The 18,282-nt window shown below is 36.5% G+C and overlaps 3 protein-coding genes across 3 annotated transcripts in view; 2 read left to right on the top strand and 1 right to left on the bottom strand.

The window, feature by feature from the left end:
* LOC106708765 (homeobox protein Nkx-2.1) overlaps window positions 1-5,612 on the bottom strand; it is a 30,022-nt gene extending 24,410 nt beyond the window's left edge. The window contains exon 1 of the mRNA XM_014500318.2: window positions 5,350-5,612. Within this exon, the coding sequence (XP_014355804.1) occupies window positions 5,350-5,576 (227 nt within the window). The 5' untranslated portion in view covers window positions 5,577-5,612. The remainder of the gene's footprint in view (window positions 1-5,349) is intronic.
* Window positions 5,613-9,420: 3,808 nt separating this feature from the next.
* LOC106708849 (retinol dehydrogenase 13-like) lies at window positions 9,421-18,078 on the top strand. Its single transcript, XM_045681802.1, has 8 exons — window positions 9,421-9,462; window positions 15,643-15,718; window positions 16,286-16,412; window positions 16,567-16,703; window positions 16,943-17,099; window positions 17,187-17,355; window positions 17,444-17,648; window positions 17,940-18,078. Exons 2-8 carry the CDS (start codon window positions 15,645-15,647, stop codon window positions 18,067-18,069), a joined length of 999 nt encoding a protein of 332 aa, XP_045537758.1. The 5' UTR covers window positions 9,421-9,462; window positions 15,643-15,644; the 3' UTR covers window positions 18,070-18,078.
* Window positions 9,483-11,764, top strand: LOC106708848 (patj homolog). Its single transcript, XM_014500427.2, has one exon. The coding sequence runs from the start codon at window positions 9,657-9,659 to the stop codon at window positions 11,649-11,651; it is 1,995 nt and encodes a 664-aa protein (XP_014355913.2). The 5' UTR covers window positions 9,483-9,656; the 3' UTR covers window positions 11,652-11,764.
* Window positions 18,079-18,282: the final 204 nt, after the last annotated feature.

The raw sequence follows: 18,282 nt of genomic DNA, 5'->3' as shown, positions 1-18,282 counted from the left end.
GAAGTTATAGTTACATACAAACTTCATGGTGGTACGCAATTTTAGACAAGACACTGTTGGTTTTTACGAGATTTACTATCTATAACATAGAGGGCTGACCCAAGCGTGACCTTTCCTACATGTAAAATAAATTGAGCCAATCTGGTGTCGTACTGGGTAAACAAACACTCGTGACTGCCTACAAATCGTTGTAAAGTTTGAATCTTAATAACTGGAGTCGAAAAGATGTGGAAGCAATTATCAAAACGCAGATGGCCGCTCCTGGAACCCATGAATTCAAATGTCTCATGATCGCTCAGAATTAGTGCTCAAGTACAAACAGACTACAACTACAAAAATAATTAATAGCGGTAGATACCGCAACAACAATATTTGTTAGGTGCACGAATGGGCCGGGTCGACTGGTGAAATACTACGACAATTCATCCATAAGGCAGGCGTCAAGTGGAAGCAAGTCCGCGTTCCGTCTGATGAGTGTGCGTGCCGGAGGTTTAATTATAGGCCACGTTCCCTTCTCACATTTTTCTTAAAAAGAAATGATGTGAAAGGAAAGTGGATTTAGCGGAGTAGGGGACGCATAAAAAGGAGAAATATCCTATCGTTTAGTTATATAAAAAATACTTACGATATCACCGACCTAACTTATGAATAAACTAAAGCTTAATCAAGATCCGATCTGGTTTTTAGCCGACTTCAAAAAGAAGGAGGTTATCGACTGTATGTTTTTTAAGTGGCGATGTGGTCGAAAAATGACTTCAGAAGCATTTCTGGAAAGGGCCTAGTACCGCATTGGGATATAATTTTAAAATATTAATATTTACATTAATTTTTATTCAACTAAGTACCTACATATTTCTTAATAATAAAACATCAACAACATATCGTCCTAAATTATCCTCTTATGGTGAAAGATAACGATTAGATTTTTTGATTTTGACATTTTAGTTTAAGTGGGAAGTCAATTTAATTCTGTGACTTCACTCACGCTCACGCATTATAGATGTAAGGATTTGGCGCCCAAAATGTCAATCGCATTTTTTTTTAATTCTATAATCTGTGCTTGTCAGTGACAGTAATCATGAATGGGTGGTCGCTTGAAATTGCGGCGTAAACGAGTCCCGAACGCACCCGCGGTAACGGCGCGGCGCCAGGCGGCAACCCGTCACTGTAAACAAAAGCGAGCTTATCTCTCTAATCCCTATTTACACAATTTAATCCCCTGCCCCTACCCATCCCGTTAAACGGTACGAAGATATAAAAATAGGGATTGCACCTATCAATAAAAAACTATCTATCGATTTAGAATTAAATAACAGCTATATTGATCTTCTTAATCTAATTTTACAGGATATTTCTAACGAACGAACCTGTAAATAAAACGGGTCCTTTAAATGAATTGTGTCTATTCTATTTTTCCTTATTCAGTTTAAATAAGTAATAGGATTTTCAGGAAAATAAGTCGGTAATATTTACTTAGATGACGCACGTTTTTAATATTGTTTTTTTTATTTTTTACTATTTAATATATCGATAAGTAAATCATCCCTATACTACCCGAGCAATTTACACTCAATTTCGAACCTTATGTGTCACCACGTAGAAATTAACACGATCTATCGTATCTGGGTGTTGAAACACCCCATTACGATGTTTGACTTGACAAATTGAGTTTTGACAGGGCGGGAAATTTACCGCGAACAATTTTAGGTTAGGTCGCTCAAATTTGGTGTAATTTGATTGGATTAGAGGTTGTTATCTTTTAATTTGCGTCTTGTTTTGAATGTTAATTGACATTAGGTATTTGGAGTTTATTAAGTTATTTATTTTCTTTATTCGATACTTAAGAGCGAAGTAACTATGTGACAATGTAATTTAAGAATAGCAAAATTAAAAATCAATAATCATTTTTAGATTTTAATTTGAAGTTAAACGAAGAAAGACCATTATATTACTTAATTCAAATTTTCAATTAAGCCCTGCTTTATTCGAACTAAAGAAATGGAAAACCGTCAACGAATCCGTCTCATTGTTTATCTGTTTACTTTTTTCGCGTACATCTTAAATTCTGTTTATAGACATGTAAATGACCATTTGACTAAATGCAAGGCACACAAACCGACAGGCGTGAGTCCGTCACCACTCGTGTACGGTAAACACTTCGACGCTACGCAATGTCTTGTCAAATTAAAAATACAGCCGCCATATTGGCTGTACGATATAAAGACCTTTGATTAGTGTTGAATTAAAAAAGTAACTACATGTCAAAATGATATGTCAAAACAGATTTCTTAACGTCACAATTAAACAAATCCACATACATAAAGAAAAAGGTACATACGCGAAAAAATTACCCTCATGTTAGTCGGATAAAAAGAAGACTAACTTTTTAGCTTCAATCTGTATTAGATATACGGTAGCATCTAAGCTATATGAATTCCTAACTCAAATAAAAATAGGAATATTTAGGAGTAATATTCACACAACTTGAAAATATAATCGATAAATAATATTTTTCATTGTTGTTCGTTGACATACGTTAAATAAATATTAGTAATGAAGGCTCAAGTTTTATCTTGACATTATGAATACAATATTTTAATACAAATATATTTATGTAAATAATTTTTTTGGATTTTATTATTTTAAATGATGGCGCATTTCAAATTGATAAAGGGGACAATTTCTTTTATTTAGGACTAGTTGTCGCTTGCTTTTCCGTCGGAATAAAAATAAAACTTAATAAGAAGCATATGTGTTCTTTAAGATTATGTTCTATACAATTCCAAATTTCATCAAGATCCATTGAGCCGTTCTGGAGATATCTTCAAACAAACATCCATCCATACATTCGCATCTATATATATAAAATAAAGTCGTGTTAGTTACACTATTTATAACTCAAGATCGGTCGAACTGATTTAGCTGAAAATTGATGGGGAGGTAGCTTAGAACTAGGAGACGGACATAGGAACTTTTTTATTTTCTGTGCATTTTTTTTAATCCGCGCGGACGGAGTCGCGGGTAAAAACTAGTTTATAATATTAGGCCCACCGGTGAACGGGGCGCCTAGCACGAAAAAGTACAGTATAGTTTACCGTACGTCCGTTACGCGCTGCACAAATCTAATACAAATGTTGTCGTTTACCTACGTTACGAAAATTTTCTCGAAATATTTCCGTGCTAGGCCCTCTGTATAGACATATATAGTTTTAACTAACTTTAAAAGCAATATACTTAGAATTGGACTATAAAATTAGACAATTTAATTAGAATAGTTTTTTTGAGGTTAATATTAATAATATTAGGTACTGAATGTAAATCAAGACATCATCTAATATTTAAAATGACCGTATTTCGCCTATCGAAAAAAAATACTGTAATAATAATCAATTTTTAATTTTTTTTTTAGTTATTTTATTTTTGTACTCTACGTGATCCTTAAAAAAAAATTTCTATCTAACTACGTATCAATCTATATATATAAAAGAAAGTCGTGTTAGTTACACTATTTATAACTCAAGAACGGCTGAATCGATTTGACTGAAAATTGGTGGGCAGGTAGCTTAGAACCAGGAAACTGACATAGGATCATTTTTACCCCGTTTTCTATTTTTTATTCCGCGCGGACGGAGTCGCGGGTAAAAGCTAGTATTATTATTAAAAAAATGCAAAAGCTTTAAATGATGGATGGATGGATGTTTGTTACTTCATATCTTCACAACGGCTAAACGGTTCTCGCTGAAATAAGGCATAAAATGTAGAACATAATCTAGAAAAACACATAGTTCTTTAACTTTTAGACTACATAGATGTTATATTATCACTTAATCTTACTAATATTATAAATGCAAATGTTTGGATGGATGGATGTTTGTTTGAAGATATCTCCGGAACGGTTGAACCGATCTTGATGAAATTTGGCACAAATGTAGAACCTATTACGTATTACGTTAGTAGTAGTACCATAGTACTTATTACGTTTTTCTTTAATTCTACGTGAACGGAGTCGAGGACTACAACTAGTATTATTATTAAATGTTTAATTAAAAAACAATCACCCGTGCGAAGGATACAAGCCGCTAGTTTTAGAAATAGGTCATATAAAAATTTATTACTAAAACCTATAATTCGGTATTTATTATAAATCTTTTGAAATCCAAACATTTCTATTAAGATAAAGATGTTGTATTTCGTACATATTTACTTCCATTACAAAATTTCGATACAAAAAACTTCAACGACTTCGGATGACTTAATTTTAACTTAATCGACTTTTAAGTTGAGTTTTAATAATAAATCAGGCTAGATATACTTTATCTTTATGTTATTCTTGTATAATACAAAGATATAATATTTATAAAAGGATTATTAATATTAATCCATAGTTTTGTTATTAGGTTTATGTTTATGTTATTAGGTTAAGATATCATTACTAATTTTTAAGTGTTACTAGCAGTCCTAGTAAATTATAATTAACCTTCCTATCATTGTATATCGAAATAGCATATCCTAGTTTTAATACAAAAGTATTTCTTGTTTTTTATCTTTGTTCAAACACGGAGGAAAATTAACGTAATTTTTCGCACAAATAAAATTGCAAAATTCTAATAGGCCTACCAGTATTGAATAGCGTCAACATTGTTTATTGTTTGATCGTTTGTTTATTTTATAATAGTTAACTAAATCGCATTATGTTTTATTAAAGATTTAAAATTTCGTTAAAATTAATCAATCTGAGTAGTTCCAGCGTTGATGTTTTAAAACCTATGCAAATCTTTACGAAGTTTATTTAAATATCGAGTATAAATAAAGTGCAACGTTTGTAGATCACTCGAAGCTTCAGTAAACCGAAACAAATGGTATAATGATGGATATACATACATATGCATATACGCCTCGAGTGTCATCTCGGCCGGCGTCCCCCGCGCGCCGCTACACCTCACTACCCCTAGCTGCGGCTAGCTGCCGGTACTGGCCGGCTCGCGGACAAACATCACCATCGAGGATAAGTCGAGCTGGTTGTTTTTATCTACGATATATAAGTAAGTTATCGCGATGTTGGCCCTAACGGCCCGAGGCCCGAACGGCCGGCGCGGCGGCGCGGCGGCGCGGCGAGCTAGCGCGGCGCGTCCTCGACCCTGCACTCGCACTCACATCGCATCTCACTTGACCGCCGATCACAACATACCTGCACAAACAAACGTCACAGAACTATATCCTTCGACTACGAGCGTTGGTCGAGTACTCTCGAGACCTTCGGCCCACTCGAAAAATCAGCGGGTGGAGGTCGGCTCCCCCGCCCCCCGCGCGGCCCCGCGGCCCCCGTCCGCTCCCGATCGATGCACGCACCTGTACGGCGACGGCGGATTGTTCGCGAGCTCCAATTTGCGGTATTCCTCTATCGGCGAGAGGATGTCGGTGACGGAGAAAGGCGTAGAATGCTGGAGCTGCAGTTGCGAGAGGTTCTGCTGCAGCAGCGCCGACTTCGGCGACAGGCTCATCGCCAGCTCGGCGGCGCTCAGCTCCGGCAGCGCCTCCGCCGGACACGGCGAGTAGCCGCCGCCCTCCGCGGACATCCGACCGGCCGCACTCGACGCCACTCACGCCACTCGACGGCTCAGCCTCTAGTGGCTCTCGGGGCGAGAGTGGCGCCCGGAGCCCCCGGCGCGGCGCACCACTCGACCGCCCCGCCCGCCGCCAGGCCCCGCGCGCCGCCCCACGCCCCGTCCCCAGCGCGGTGGGGCGCGCGCGCCATTGGCCGGGCGACTTGGGCGTACGAGGGCGTGGCCGGGCTCCGCGGCGGCCGCCGGGAGTGCGCCGCGCGCAGTGTGCTGCGGCCCGCGCGGGGCTGCGCCGCGCTCGCTCGCGCCCCTTCACATTCACCTCGCATCAGTTGACTTGCGCTTTACACCTCTGATCGTTTGTGAATCATATTAACCGTTTGCCTGATAAATTACGTTCTGATAAGATATTGTATAAAGTTTGCAAAATAAAAGTGCATATGATTTAAACACGTCAGTGGCCAACTTTAATATATTATACTGAAACTGTTTGTTGCTAGTAAGCTATTTTGTAAAAGGTTGTAACATATTTTGTAAAAGGTCGTCATATAAGCATTGTAATAAGTAGATATTGTGATTTATGTTACAAATGCATGTCTCATTTAAATCAACGATTCCCAAGGCGACAAAACTGTAAACTCTGCTTATGAACGATGTGGTCAAATCAAGTTGAAGGTTCTCAACTTAAAGAAGAAAAGAAACTACTAAAACTTTAAAAGTCGTCTACAAAAAAAGAAGCTTTGGGAATTCCTGACTTAAACCTATCCTATCTTATTTACATAAGTTTAGATTTCTCTTGAGTGATTCATTTAATTTTGATAGAGATAGTTTTTACGAGTTCTAGTTCAATTAGAACCGATAAAGTCAAGAAACTATACTTATCTAACTACTAAAAAAAACACCAAAAATCATTTCTAAGTGTGACAACAGATCCGACGTTGAGCGCGCTTTAATAAATTTTATCACAGCACACATTCGTCCATTTAAAAGAAAGTTAGCCTAACAAGAATGCAACAATTAACGCTTGTTGAAAACAAAAATTACGTATGTATTTATTTATTCACACGACGTATCAATTATAAAATACTTGAGCAGTGACGGCAAAAAACTGCAACATTAAGAACGACTTAAAGAAATAGGCTGCCTAAAGAAGGACCGACGCGTTGGTGAATATTGTGGGATACCATTGAAAGTTATTGGTTCCAAGAGATATTTGTTTAGGGAATGTGTTTGGGATTTTTTTTCTCATTGATCGGTACATACTTTGAATTGAGGCACTGGTAATTGAGTTTCCAAAATCCCTGAGATACACTAAGGGTTTTTGGAAACTTTACGTATGAGAAATCTATAAAGAGCTTAAGTATCTCTGAGTGTGGCCGTAAGTCACTTGTTTTGACAATGTCTTTAATTATTATTTCACGGATTATGCTAAGACATATTGTGATTGTTCAATTAAAACTGAAAGTGTGTAGCTGGCTTTAGAGATGAGGTCTACACTTTACCAAGAAACTACCTACTAGTTAGTTACACTTTCAGATTTGGGCTATGACACTGTAATTTATTTTGAGGTTAGTTTTTCCTAAAGTGAAAATTCTAATTTATGTTAAAAAAAAAGATTTTGTGACATTAGAATTTTACAACATTATTAACACATGACATATAAGTAATTTATAAAATCTTTTCTTACTAATATTATTATTATAAATGCCAATGTTTAGATTAGATGAATGGATGGATGTTTTTACAAGGTATCTCCAGAACGCCTGCAAGGATTTCGGTGAAATTCGGTATTGATAGAACACAGTCTGGAAGAACACATAGGCTTCTAATTAAGTTTTTTTCTAATTCCGCGCGCACGGAGTCGCTGGTGACAGCTAGTTAGCAAATAATAATAGTAAAGCCAGCTACACACCTTCTTATCCATTTATTTAATAAAAAGGTTATGGCTGCAGTGACAGGAAACTCCACACAATGCGCGCGGTTTCTAAAATAACTACTCTTGGTATCGGGCCCTTAATCCAACTGTTTAATGAGAGCTTCTTAAGATGTTGGTCGAAGCTCTTCGTTGTCGGAACAATGGTAGTCAATTTCATACGCTACATGGCGGTAACCTTGTGAGCCAAGTCTAAGTATTTTAGTAATTTTTCGTTTTCAGCTTTCAATAGATTCTCGTCATGTGGAATAGTGTCATTGACTAACATTACACAACTCTCAGATCGGTCTATTATTACTATATCGGGTCTATTAGCAGTAATAGTCCTATCTGTAATAATAGATCGATCCCAGTAGAGCGTGATATAGCTATTTTCCAGAACAGGAGAAGGTTGCTATTGGTAATAAGGTACATCAGTATCCACAAGGATATATTTAAGGGAAAGTTGCTGATGATTATCGGAATAATGGTTATTATTATTATTAACAATATGTTTTGTTCTGATGTATTGAAAATAGACGCACAAGGTTACGTAGATAAGTTACATACAAAATTAAATTGTATTTATATCAGTCATAATATCATAGTACTGTCCTAATAAATAAAAACAACTTTGAATTAAAGTTAATTCATCAGTTTTGTAGTGTTTTATTTACTTAACTCCCTTCAAGATAAATCTTTTGAAATAAAAGACTGGAATAAAAGTAGAAAGAGAAAAGATTTGTGTTTCCAACATATCATTCGGAAGGAATACCATATATTTTACGTAAGACATGCTCGGCGACATTTTAAAATCGTTAGAGGCCGCAATTACATCTTTTTCATGAAGTAAAAAAAGGGCTGCAATGATGTATATGACCACATAGAATACAGTCGTGAAAAGGAAATAATTCCGCGTGCCGTCTGATGATTGTGCGTATACGAGGCCTAATTGTAGTCCTTTACTCCTTCGCACTCTTTTAGCATAAGAAAACGATGGGAAGGGGAAGTGGATTTTGCAGGGCAATGGCAATATGTAGGGGTTCCTTTATCTGTTCATTAAAGCTAAGCAACGCTTCTGTAAACACAGATGTCTATAAGTAGCTGTAGTCATTTAGCTATTTTGACGAATTCCGGGATCGCTTTTTCGTTTGTCATCTTGTGCTGTAAAAAAACCCTTTTTAATATATGCTTAATAATAATTGTCGATCTTAACTGTAAAAATTCACAAACTGTTTATCTCTTTCTCTTATAAAAGTTAGGAACGAAACGGAACATGTTATGTTCAGTAGTAAATTACGGTTACTACATAATATTTACATGATCTGTACATAATTGAGAACAACGACCTACATAGAGCGCTCTCTAGTGTACAAAGCATCAACTAAGTTGTCATTTCGGCAAACAAATTAACGAATCCTTATGAATACCTTATGTTCTCATCATAGATGGCGTGATACTATACTTCAAAATGTTTTTATGCTTATTATTATTACTGGTCTAGTCATCGTTAACTTTCTTTCTGGACCTTCAGCCTTCCTGGTTCGATAATTGAACTTTAATGATAGAGAGATAGCTGCGAACCTTTCCTTCAAGATTCGTAATTATTTAACACCATGAAATTCGGTTCGAAATTTTTTAGGTATAATTGATAAAATAATAATTCAAAGCAGGTATTCCTCACTTTTATTTTTTCTTTCTTTGTATCATGAAGCTTATGATGCCCATGAAATATTATGACAGTTGAAATTAAACGAAACCTTTTTCATAAGTGGCCCGATAAGGGTCCTTAAAAATTACTTGCATAACTGCGTTCTTTCCAAGAAATATATAAACCTTTATCATAAAACTTTTCATTTAATCATAGAAAAAAACTCAATCAACTTTTATTGAAAATCGTTGACATAAGTTTTAGGATTTTTAGATGATAATTTTATTCGTCGGGAACACTTGCTTGCAGCTGGCCACATTCTCGCTGTCTCGGTTTCAGTGAGTATGTAAATGTCATTTTTACTCATAATTTACGGAATTTTATGTTAAAATTTGCACGGTAAAGCGTTTTGTAATAAATCGGGTGTGTAAAAGTGACCAGTGTAGAAGTGAACACCGTCGCAATGTGGCTGCCGAGGAGGCATAACCTCGGCGTGGTCCGTGCCGTGCGTATCACGTAACATCGGGCCTCGATGGTGAGGAGGACGATGGTGTTAAGCACCGAGTGGGCGCAGGTGGAAGTCGTCGATCTCACGAACGACGGCAACGGGCTCGGGTTCAATCTAGTTGGCGGGCGGAGCACCGGCGTAGTTATCAAGTACGTGCTGCCCGGTGGCATCGCAGACAAGGACGGCCGGCTGCAGAGCGGCGATCACGTACTGCAAGTGGGCTCCGTGAACCTACGCGGCTTCACCTCCGAACAAGTCGCTGCAGTGTTGCGTCAGGCGGGCCCATCGGTCCGATTGCTAGTGGCGCGCCCCGCTGACCCCGCGACGGCTCTGAGAGCACCTATTCCTGGCACCGCGCTGGTACCCACGAAACTGCTCGCTGATCCGGAACTGCTCGACAGACACCTCATCGAGAGTGGGTATGGAGCAGTGTATGATCTGTCACAGTGCTATCCCGAGTATATCAATGGACAGAATGGACACGTGGAATCAGTAGCGGCGGCCGTTAGTATAATCGGTGAAAACCCTCAGCAGATACCGGATCATCCGATTGTGGCCCAGGCAGTCTCCCCCACTATAACAATAACTGTGCCTGTTGAATTGCCATCATCACCAGAAGTAGAAATTGTCCATGTGGATTTGAATAAAAATGTTTACGGGTTGGGCATCACTGTAGCAGGATATGTCTGTGAGAAGGAGGAGTTGTCGGGTATATTTGTTAAAAGTATTATTGAAGGTAGCAGTGCTGAGCAGAGTGGAAAGATTAAACTAAATGATAGAATCATAGAAGTTGATGGTGTTTCATTAGCTGATAAGAGTAACCCTCAAGCAGTGGAAATATTAAGAAACACAGGGATAGCTGTACATCTAGTTTTAGAAAGATATTTGCGAGGTCCAAAGTTTGAGCATTTGCAACTAGCTATATTTAATGAGGAACGTCCCAGCTCTCCATCACCATCAACTACAACTCTATCATGGTTCCCAGTTCCATCACAAGCAGAAAATAGTACAACAGAAATTGAACCTGAACCTGAATCAAACACTACTATAGACTCTGGTGTACTAGAGGTGGGTGAAAATGAAGTCAATGAACCGACACAGGAAGAATTAGACAAAAGGCTTGATGAGATTCTTGCTATTGATGAAGAGGAAGTGAGACAGAAGTGGCAAGAAGAAATAGGGCCTGGAAAGCAAATAATAATTGCTGAAATCAACAAGCTTTCAGGATTAGGTATAAGTCTAGAAGGTACTGTGGATGTTGAGGGAGGCCAGGAAGTGAGACCACACCATTATATCAGATCGGTCCTCCCAGAGGGGCCAATTGGGCAGCAGGGCACATTAAATGCAGGAGATGAGCTTCTTGAAGCTAATGAGTATAGACTTCATGGTTTAACTCATACAGAGGTTGTAAACATATTGAAGCAGCTGCCAAACCGAGTGCGGCTAGTCTGCGCGAGAAGCAACACTGATAGTGGGCCAAGACCACTAATCAACTTGGCACCAGATAGAGAAGGCTTTGAAGCTAGAAAGATAATTTCTGGCAGCCTGAATAATCTAACTACTATAGTGAAAGCACAATCAGATACCTCAATTAATACCTCAAGCACTGCAACTCTTACAAATCACTCGGAATTATCAAAGAAATCCCGTTCATTAGAGTGTGTCTCTGGTTTAGCAATGTGGCAAAGTAAGGAAGACATTGTTGAGTTGATAAAGGGGGACCAAGGGTTAGGTTTCTCAATACTAGATTACCAAGACCCAATAGATCCACATGGAACAGTTATTGTTGTCAGGAGCTTAGTGCCAGGAGGTGTGGCTGAGAAGAATGGTGAAATATCCCCTGGTGACCGTGTTATGTCAGTTAATGGAGGTAGTATAAAGAATGCAACCCTCGATCAAGCTGTACAAGCATTAAAAGGTGCACCAAGAGGTATTGTTAGAGTTGGCATAGCCAGGCCGTTGCCACCACATGATGCTACAAAATCAAAAAGCACAACTACTCTAAACAAACCAAGTTAATCTTCAAAGAACTGTGTTAATTATACTAGTCAAAGATCACCATGTATTGTACAAGGATTTGATTATATTTCATGTAAAAATAATGACTCAAAATCAAAACACATTTAACTATTTTGGCTAAGAGCTAACATATTATTTAAAAATCTTTATTTACATAAAAATGAAAATTATCCAATGTTAAATACTTTATTTTTAATTTAGTTTTATTCTGCACTTTTTGATACAAATGCACATAAATTTAATGTCCCAATAAGTTTAGGAAATTTTATTTGAAATATGCACAATATTTAGTCTTGATAGTTATCAATCTTTCATAATTACACATAGAATATTATATAACATTTATTAGATTAAATATCCCACGAATACACAATCCCACATAACTTGCATATAGTGTAGTGTACATAATGTGTTTCCCTCCTTCATGGAGTTGCTCTCTTTTTCACATAAAACATATTAAAATCATTGATATGTAAGATTGAATTAATCATTGCATTTTTTGTCCTTTAAAAACATAATAAATAGAATTAACACATACTTTTTAGATGTACCTAAAGGGAGCAATTATATAATATATTTGTATATATAAATAACAGAAATTTCATCCATATATTATTATTTAAAGATAGTAAACTAAATCATATCAAAATTCAAGATTTTTCAGCTGATTTTTCAACTGCATTTGGATATAAAAGTTATTTAAATATGAAAATTAAATAAGTTTGAGTTTTCTTTGTCTAAAAATTCAGCTTTGTATAAAATACAGCTATTTAATCCATCAATGCCTTTTAAAATCAGCTACCAAATTAAAAACACTACACTGCCACTTTATATCAAAACTGTCATGTATTAAATTTATCTGTTTGTTTCCGTGACTGAAAAATCTCTCATTACAATTTTTTTTAATGAGATTGGTAGACATATTGTTGTTTTATTTTGTGAGTATTAAAGGCTGCTTAAATAAATTTTTATATAATTAATATTGTTTGTATAAACAAAACATAACAGCAGAGCTTATGATCTAAGAATCCGGCTCGAAGGACCTAATTATTTAACAGCGGAAATTCAACCTAATTATTTGGTTTACGTTTTTTAGATTAATATGAACTTGTAAGAAAATTTTAAAGTATATAAAGTGCACTATATGTAAAGTGGCACATGTGATATCAATGTTACATATATATTTGAATAACTTGCCTTTTATATATACTTATATTATAATATAATTTAATATATTATCAAAAAGTATGTACTTTACATTTTCATTGGCGAGACAACTTTATATTATTGATTCTGTTTCTTCAAATGGAGTGAGTCTGATGGCTATATGTTTCTGAATTCTAACTCACAGTTGTTTAATGTATCTGTTAATTTTATAACTAGTTTTAAGTATTGTAGGTAATTAACTCGAACACCATAACATCACATTTAAGTCTTATGACGTCACAATGATTGTACAGCTTGAAAAACTACACCTGATAGTTTTTTTTGCCAGTAATAAATTTAATTTTACTATTGCTAGCTTTGCTTTCGAAGATGTTTATTTTATGCTCGTTTCTGTGAAATTTCGTTTAACTATAATGTAATTAGGTCGGAAAATATACATTTTAATAAGATATACTTTAATATGGTGACAGTTTGTTCTTTATTTACGTTTTAAAGTGGGAAAAGAAATTAAATCTTTGACTTAATGATGGTTAAAGCTTTACTATGTGTATCTTTAAATGGACCCTTTATACTTGGACAGGCTGTAAACCTAGTTATTTTGTGCCTATTTGATTTTTGACATTTTGGCGCTGACGGTTGCCGTTGATAGCGGTGAGAATTCGAACTAATTATAGAGATGGAATTAACTGTCAGGAACTTTAACAGGCGCGTTAAAAAATGGAACTAAGTAAAATCTGTCATTTCCAAACAATGACCTCTATCTATAGAGATCAGTTAGTCTCTTTTTTATCACAGATAATGAAAGAGATGATTATATGTATTAATACGTCACAGCAATAGAGTTGAATGGCATGTTGTCGTGTCCGGGTTATACTTTTCTTTTTAATTACAACCAGCTAACTACCTTTTTAATTATTGATGTTTTTTTAATTTTAGTAAAAATTATAAGTAAACAAATACCATATTAGTATTTTTTTGTATATTAACCGTAAGAAATAAAGACGTTCAAATTGGTTTAATCAATGTAACGTTTTATTTTATTTAAGGATCTTTTATAAAGGATAGTAAAAAAAATAATACTTATTTTATATAACATAAAATAACCTTAAATTACAGTTATGTATCACATTATTGCCATTTTGTGATTTTGTTTCATTTTAAAAATGATATGAAATTACTTACTGGGTTCAGTCGTGTGTTTGTCTTTCAAAAAAAAAAATTCACTCCTTACAATATTTATACATTTACAATTTTATGGAGACTTTAAAGCTCTAAAGCTCTTATTACATATGCATATTTTATTGTTTTTAATAAAAATACTTTTATGTTTACACGAATATATCAATTTTAAGTTTTTTTGTAACTTTGAATTTGCACTGTCGTTGTACACAAACATGTTTTATGTAAATGTTTTGTCAGTGCGAATTCATGAATACAATACTTGTGATCTGTTTTAATTTATTTCACGTTAGCTTTTCATTAATATAGAGCGATATATTTTTTATATAATAAAACTAAATCTAGTCCCTTTGAGATCAGCGTAGAACCCATACATCGAAGTGTCATCTAGAAGATCTAATGAGACATGTAACTCTTTTCATTTGACGTGTTGAAATAGTTTCAAACAAGCTGGTACTGTAATACTTCCCTTTGCGCAGACTGACATAGCTTACTTTAAATATAAAATCCGGAAATATGTGATTGTATAATTAAGTTCAAATTGACTATAGATACGGTAACTAAAAACAGTGTTTCCAATTTAATAGCTAGATGGCGCTGACTTTAGTAAGGAATATAACAATTACATATTAACAATTGTATTTATCACACAAATAATGGTGTAAAATAAGTTGAATTTAGATCTTTTTTTTTGGATTAATGGTTCCTATTAAATTTAATTATCAAGGTTGTGCTTATCATATTATTTCAGTGTTTTATTAAATTGCCATATATTTGTAAATTCAAAGTAATGTTTCCTTGGCATCGAACATTAAAGCATTTCTTGTGAACTATTTGCACTCGCTGCCTATTTAAATAAATACACCTTAGCAAAATAGTAATGATAGAAAGCATTATTTGAATAAGAAATAAAATATTTCAAGTTAAAAACGTACTTAGAAGTGTTACTTTTGGTCGTAGTAAAACAAATCACATATTTCCGAGAAATAAAACAAGAGCGTAAATAATTCGTATAAGATTTAGTTGGGGCACTGTAAATTAATTAAACGCAACACTACTAGTAACATTTACACGTGTAAAATTAATAAAAAGAATATATAAAATATTAAAATAAACATGGTTTTTCATTTGTTACAATCCTAATTCAAAATTCTATTCAGATTTGGAATATGTCCGGCTTAGCAGGACTATTTAAAGTTGTATGTATTTTCAGGCATTTTAATTAACAGAGTCTATAATTGTTCTAATATAAATAATATCTTACTTTAATATTCTAAATGCGAATGTTTAGATGGATGGATGGATGTTTGAAGGTATCTCCGGAACTGTTCAACGAATCTTAATAAAATTTGAAACAGATGTAGAACATAGTCTGGAAGAATACATAGACTACTTATAACGTTTTTTTTAATTTCTCGCGAGCGACACATAGTTTTACTATAAATCTTCGTACAGCAATGTAATCAATGCCACGCTTTAGTAAATTTAGGCGTCGTCATGGGAGATTTTCAACGTCTTCAAGTCAAGATACGTAGGTACTAATTAAATTAAACTATTTAGCTTTCTATAGGTAAGTTGTTAATGAACGCATTCATTGTTTAGGTTATAAGTCTGCCTTATTTTTAAGATTAGCTTTTGTCTCCAGGCATGTGGATCCCCAACTTGCCTATCACTGTGATCACAGGTGTGGCAGCCACGGCTGGCGCGCTATGCTTGTTCAAGTAAGTTGTTTACCACTAAACTAAACTTCTTATAATATACTACAAAGGTACGAATAATTAGGGTTACGATTGGTGATGATTGAAGAACTGAAATAAGCCAGCATTTGTGGCCTTACTCTCATTTTTTTTATGACATGAGGTGGCAAACGGCCACCTGGATTCGCCGCAATAGCGAGGGAATCGTTGCCCATAGACATCCGCAAATGCAGATGCGTTGTCTATCTTTAATCAACTGAGAAGAGGACGTACAGAAAGAGGATATTTCTCTTCCCTAAGCGTCCCCTCCTCCGCCAAATCCACTTCCCCTTCCCATCCTTTCCTAATAAGAAAAGGGTGGGAAGGGAAAGATGACTAAAATTAGGCCTTCGGTACCACAATCATCAGACTGTACGCGGAATTACTTCCACTTCACGCCTGTCTTCTGTGTGGTCGTGGTATTGCGCCGGTCGACCCGGCCAATTCGTGCACCCAACAAATATCTAGGAGTAACTAGATACAAGCCTTATTATGTTTGGACTGACACCTCATTATGTTTTGATAACCAACTGTACTATTGACTACGTCCAGGGACATGTACGGCGGACCGCCGTTCGACCGCAAGGTGCAGGCGGAGGGCAAGACGGTGGTCATCACTGGCGCCAACACCGGTATCGGTAAAGAGGCCGTGTGGGAGTTTGCCAAGAGGGGAGCTAAGGTGCCATGTTACTCCGAAAGGAGGAAATATCTATAGTCTTTAGTTAAAAAAGTGATAAGCTAAGAAGAGAATTTGATTGGAAAGAAGTTACGCATATAGCTATTACCGAACAGATTGACGCACGAAGAGGGTTGATAATTTGTTATATATACAGGTGTTCATGGCATGCCGCGATATGACAAGCTGCGAGGAGGCGCGCCGCGAGATCGTACTGGAGACGGGCAACAAGTTCGTCTATTGCCGACCCTGTGACCTGGCCTCTCTCGCCTCCGTCAGGGAGTTCGTTAATAGGTTAACCTACCTCCTTTTTTGTCTCGGTTAATCTCATGATTTGTGATTGAAGATCGTGGTCCGCATTGCATCTAGAACGGATGATCTTCTTCCACGACTTTTGTTCAGTGCGTCTCTCACGATTGTGAAATTTGAAGGACGACTGGTCTTTTACTCGGTCGGTCTATCTAGTTGGTGGTAATATATCTTGCTCGAAGGACCATACTTATACGAAATTTTCGAAACTATATTGTCCTTAGGTTCAAATCCGAGGAGCCTAAGTTGGACATCTTGGTCAACAACGCCGCTGTGATGGAGACGCCAAAGGGAGTGACTAAGGATGGCTTTGAAACACAACTAGGAGTTAACCACATGGGACATTTCCTGCTTACTAATTTACTATTAGACACATTAAAGGTTGGCAACAGTTTGTTATAACTCATCTGAAAACTACTATAACGATCTAAAAACATGTACGAATATAAATTTGATCGGTATTACCAGGCGTCGGCACCGAGCCGCGTGGTGGTGGTGACTTGCGACGCACACCGACGTGGAGACATCCGAAAAGACGACCTGAACATGAGCCAGCAGTACGAGCCCAACGCCGCTTACTGTCAGACCAAACTTGCCAACTTGCTCTTCGCAAGAGAGCTTGGGAGAAGACTGTTGGGTGAGTCGCGTTATTTACCAGAGACAAGAAAAAGAGAGAAGAATTTCGTTTTGTTCGTTTTCGAATAAGTTGAAATATGTTACAACAGAGAGCGATGTGTCAGTGATTGCGGTGGACCCTGGCTTCTCTGACACGAATCTGACGCGTCACATGCCGATGTCGAAGAGTATGACGAGGTTCATCATCTACCCGATGTTCTGGCCGGTGATGAAAGTACCGCGCGCCGCCGCACAGGTCATACTGCACGCCGCGCTCGATGATCACCTCGCTAAGTGCACCGGTGATTACTATGTGTAAGATAGACTTATTTATTAATTATTTAATATAAATCGTGAAAATACCACAATATTAAAAAAAGTATATAGTTTATTTTACTTTAAAAAGTTGGAACTATTTTTTTTTACTCAACACCCAACTCTAAGTAGTTGGAATGAAAATTATTCCTTGTAAGTTGTAACACATCTTATGACATAATGAAAAGTAATTTACATTTAGATGTTTATTGCTTTTTGAACATAGTTACAAAAGATTTCTTTGAATTTTAAAACAATTATAGGTTAAAAGTGTGTTTTTATATTGTTTAGTGACATGAAGTTAGCAACACCATCAGAGAAGGCGCAGGACTACGAGCTTGCAATGTGGCTGTGGAAAGTCAGCGAGAAATGGACGCGTCTGCATGCGCCCGCGCAGGCCACTGCAGTACAAACATCGTGAAATTCCACTGCATTAATTAAACATGCCCTATATTAAAACATGTCTCTGTTTTGTCAGAGTATTAATGTTTATTTAAACATAAGCCTGAATTTTACGAACAAAGCTTAGCAATCGCTTCAGAGTGAAAAACATATGGGAAAATATGAGAGCGCTATACCGCTAGTGACGTCATCACCGGACACTTCGAACTCTACGTACGTCATCACCGGACAC

This window comes from Papilio machaon, chromosome 17, assembly GCF_912999745.1.
Source record: "Papilio machaon chromosome 17, ilPapMach1.1, whole genome shotgun sequence".
NCBI lineage: Eukaryota > Metazoa > Arthropoda > Insecta > Lepidoptera > Papilionidae > Papilio > Papilio machaon.
The sequence above is the reverse complement of the archived record's forward strand: the minus strand, read 5'-3'. Positions and strand labels throughout refer to the sequence as shown.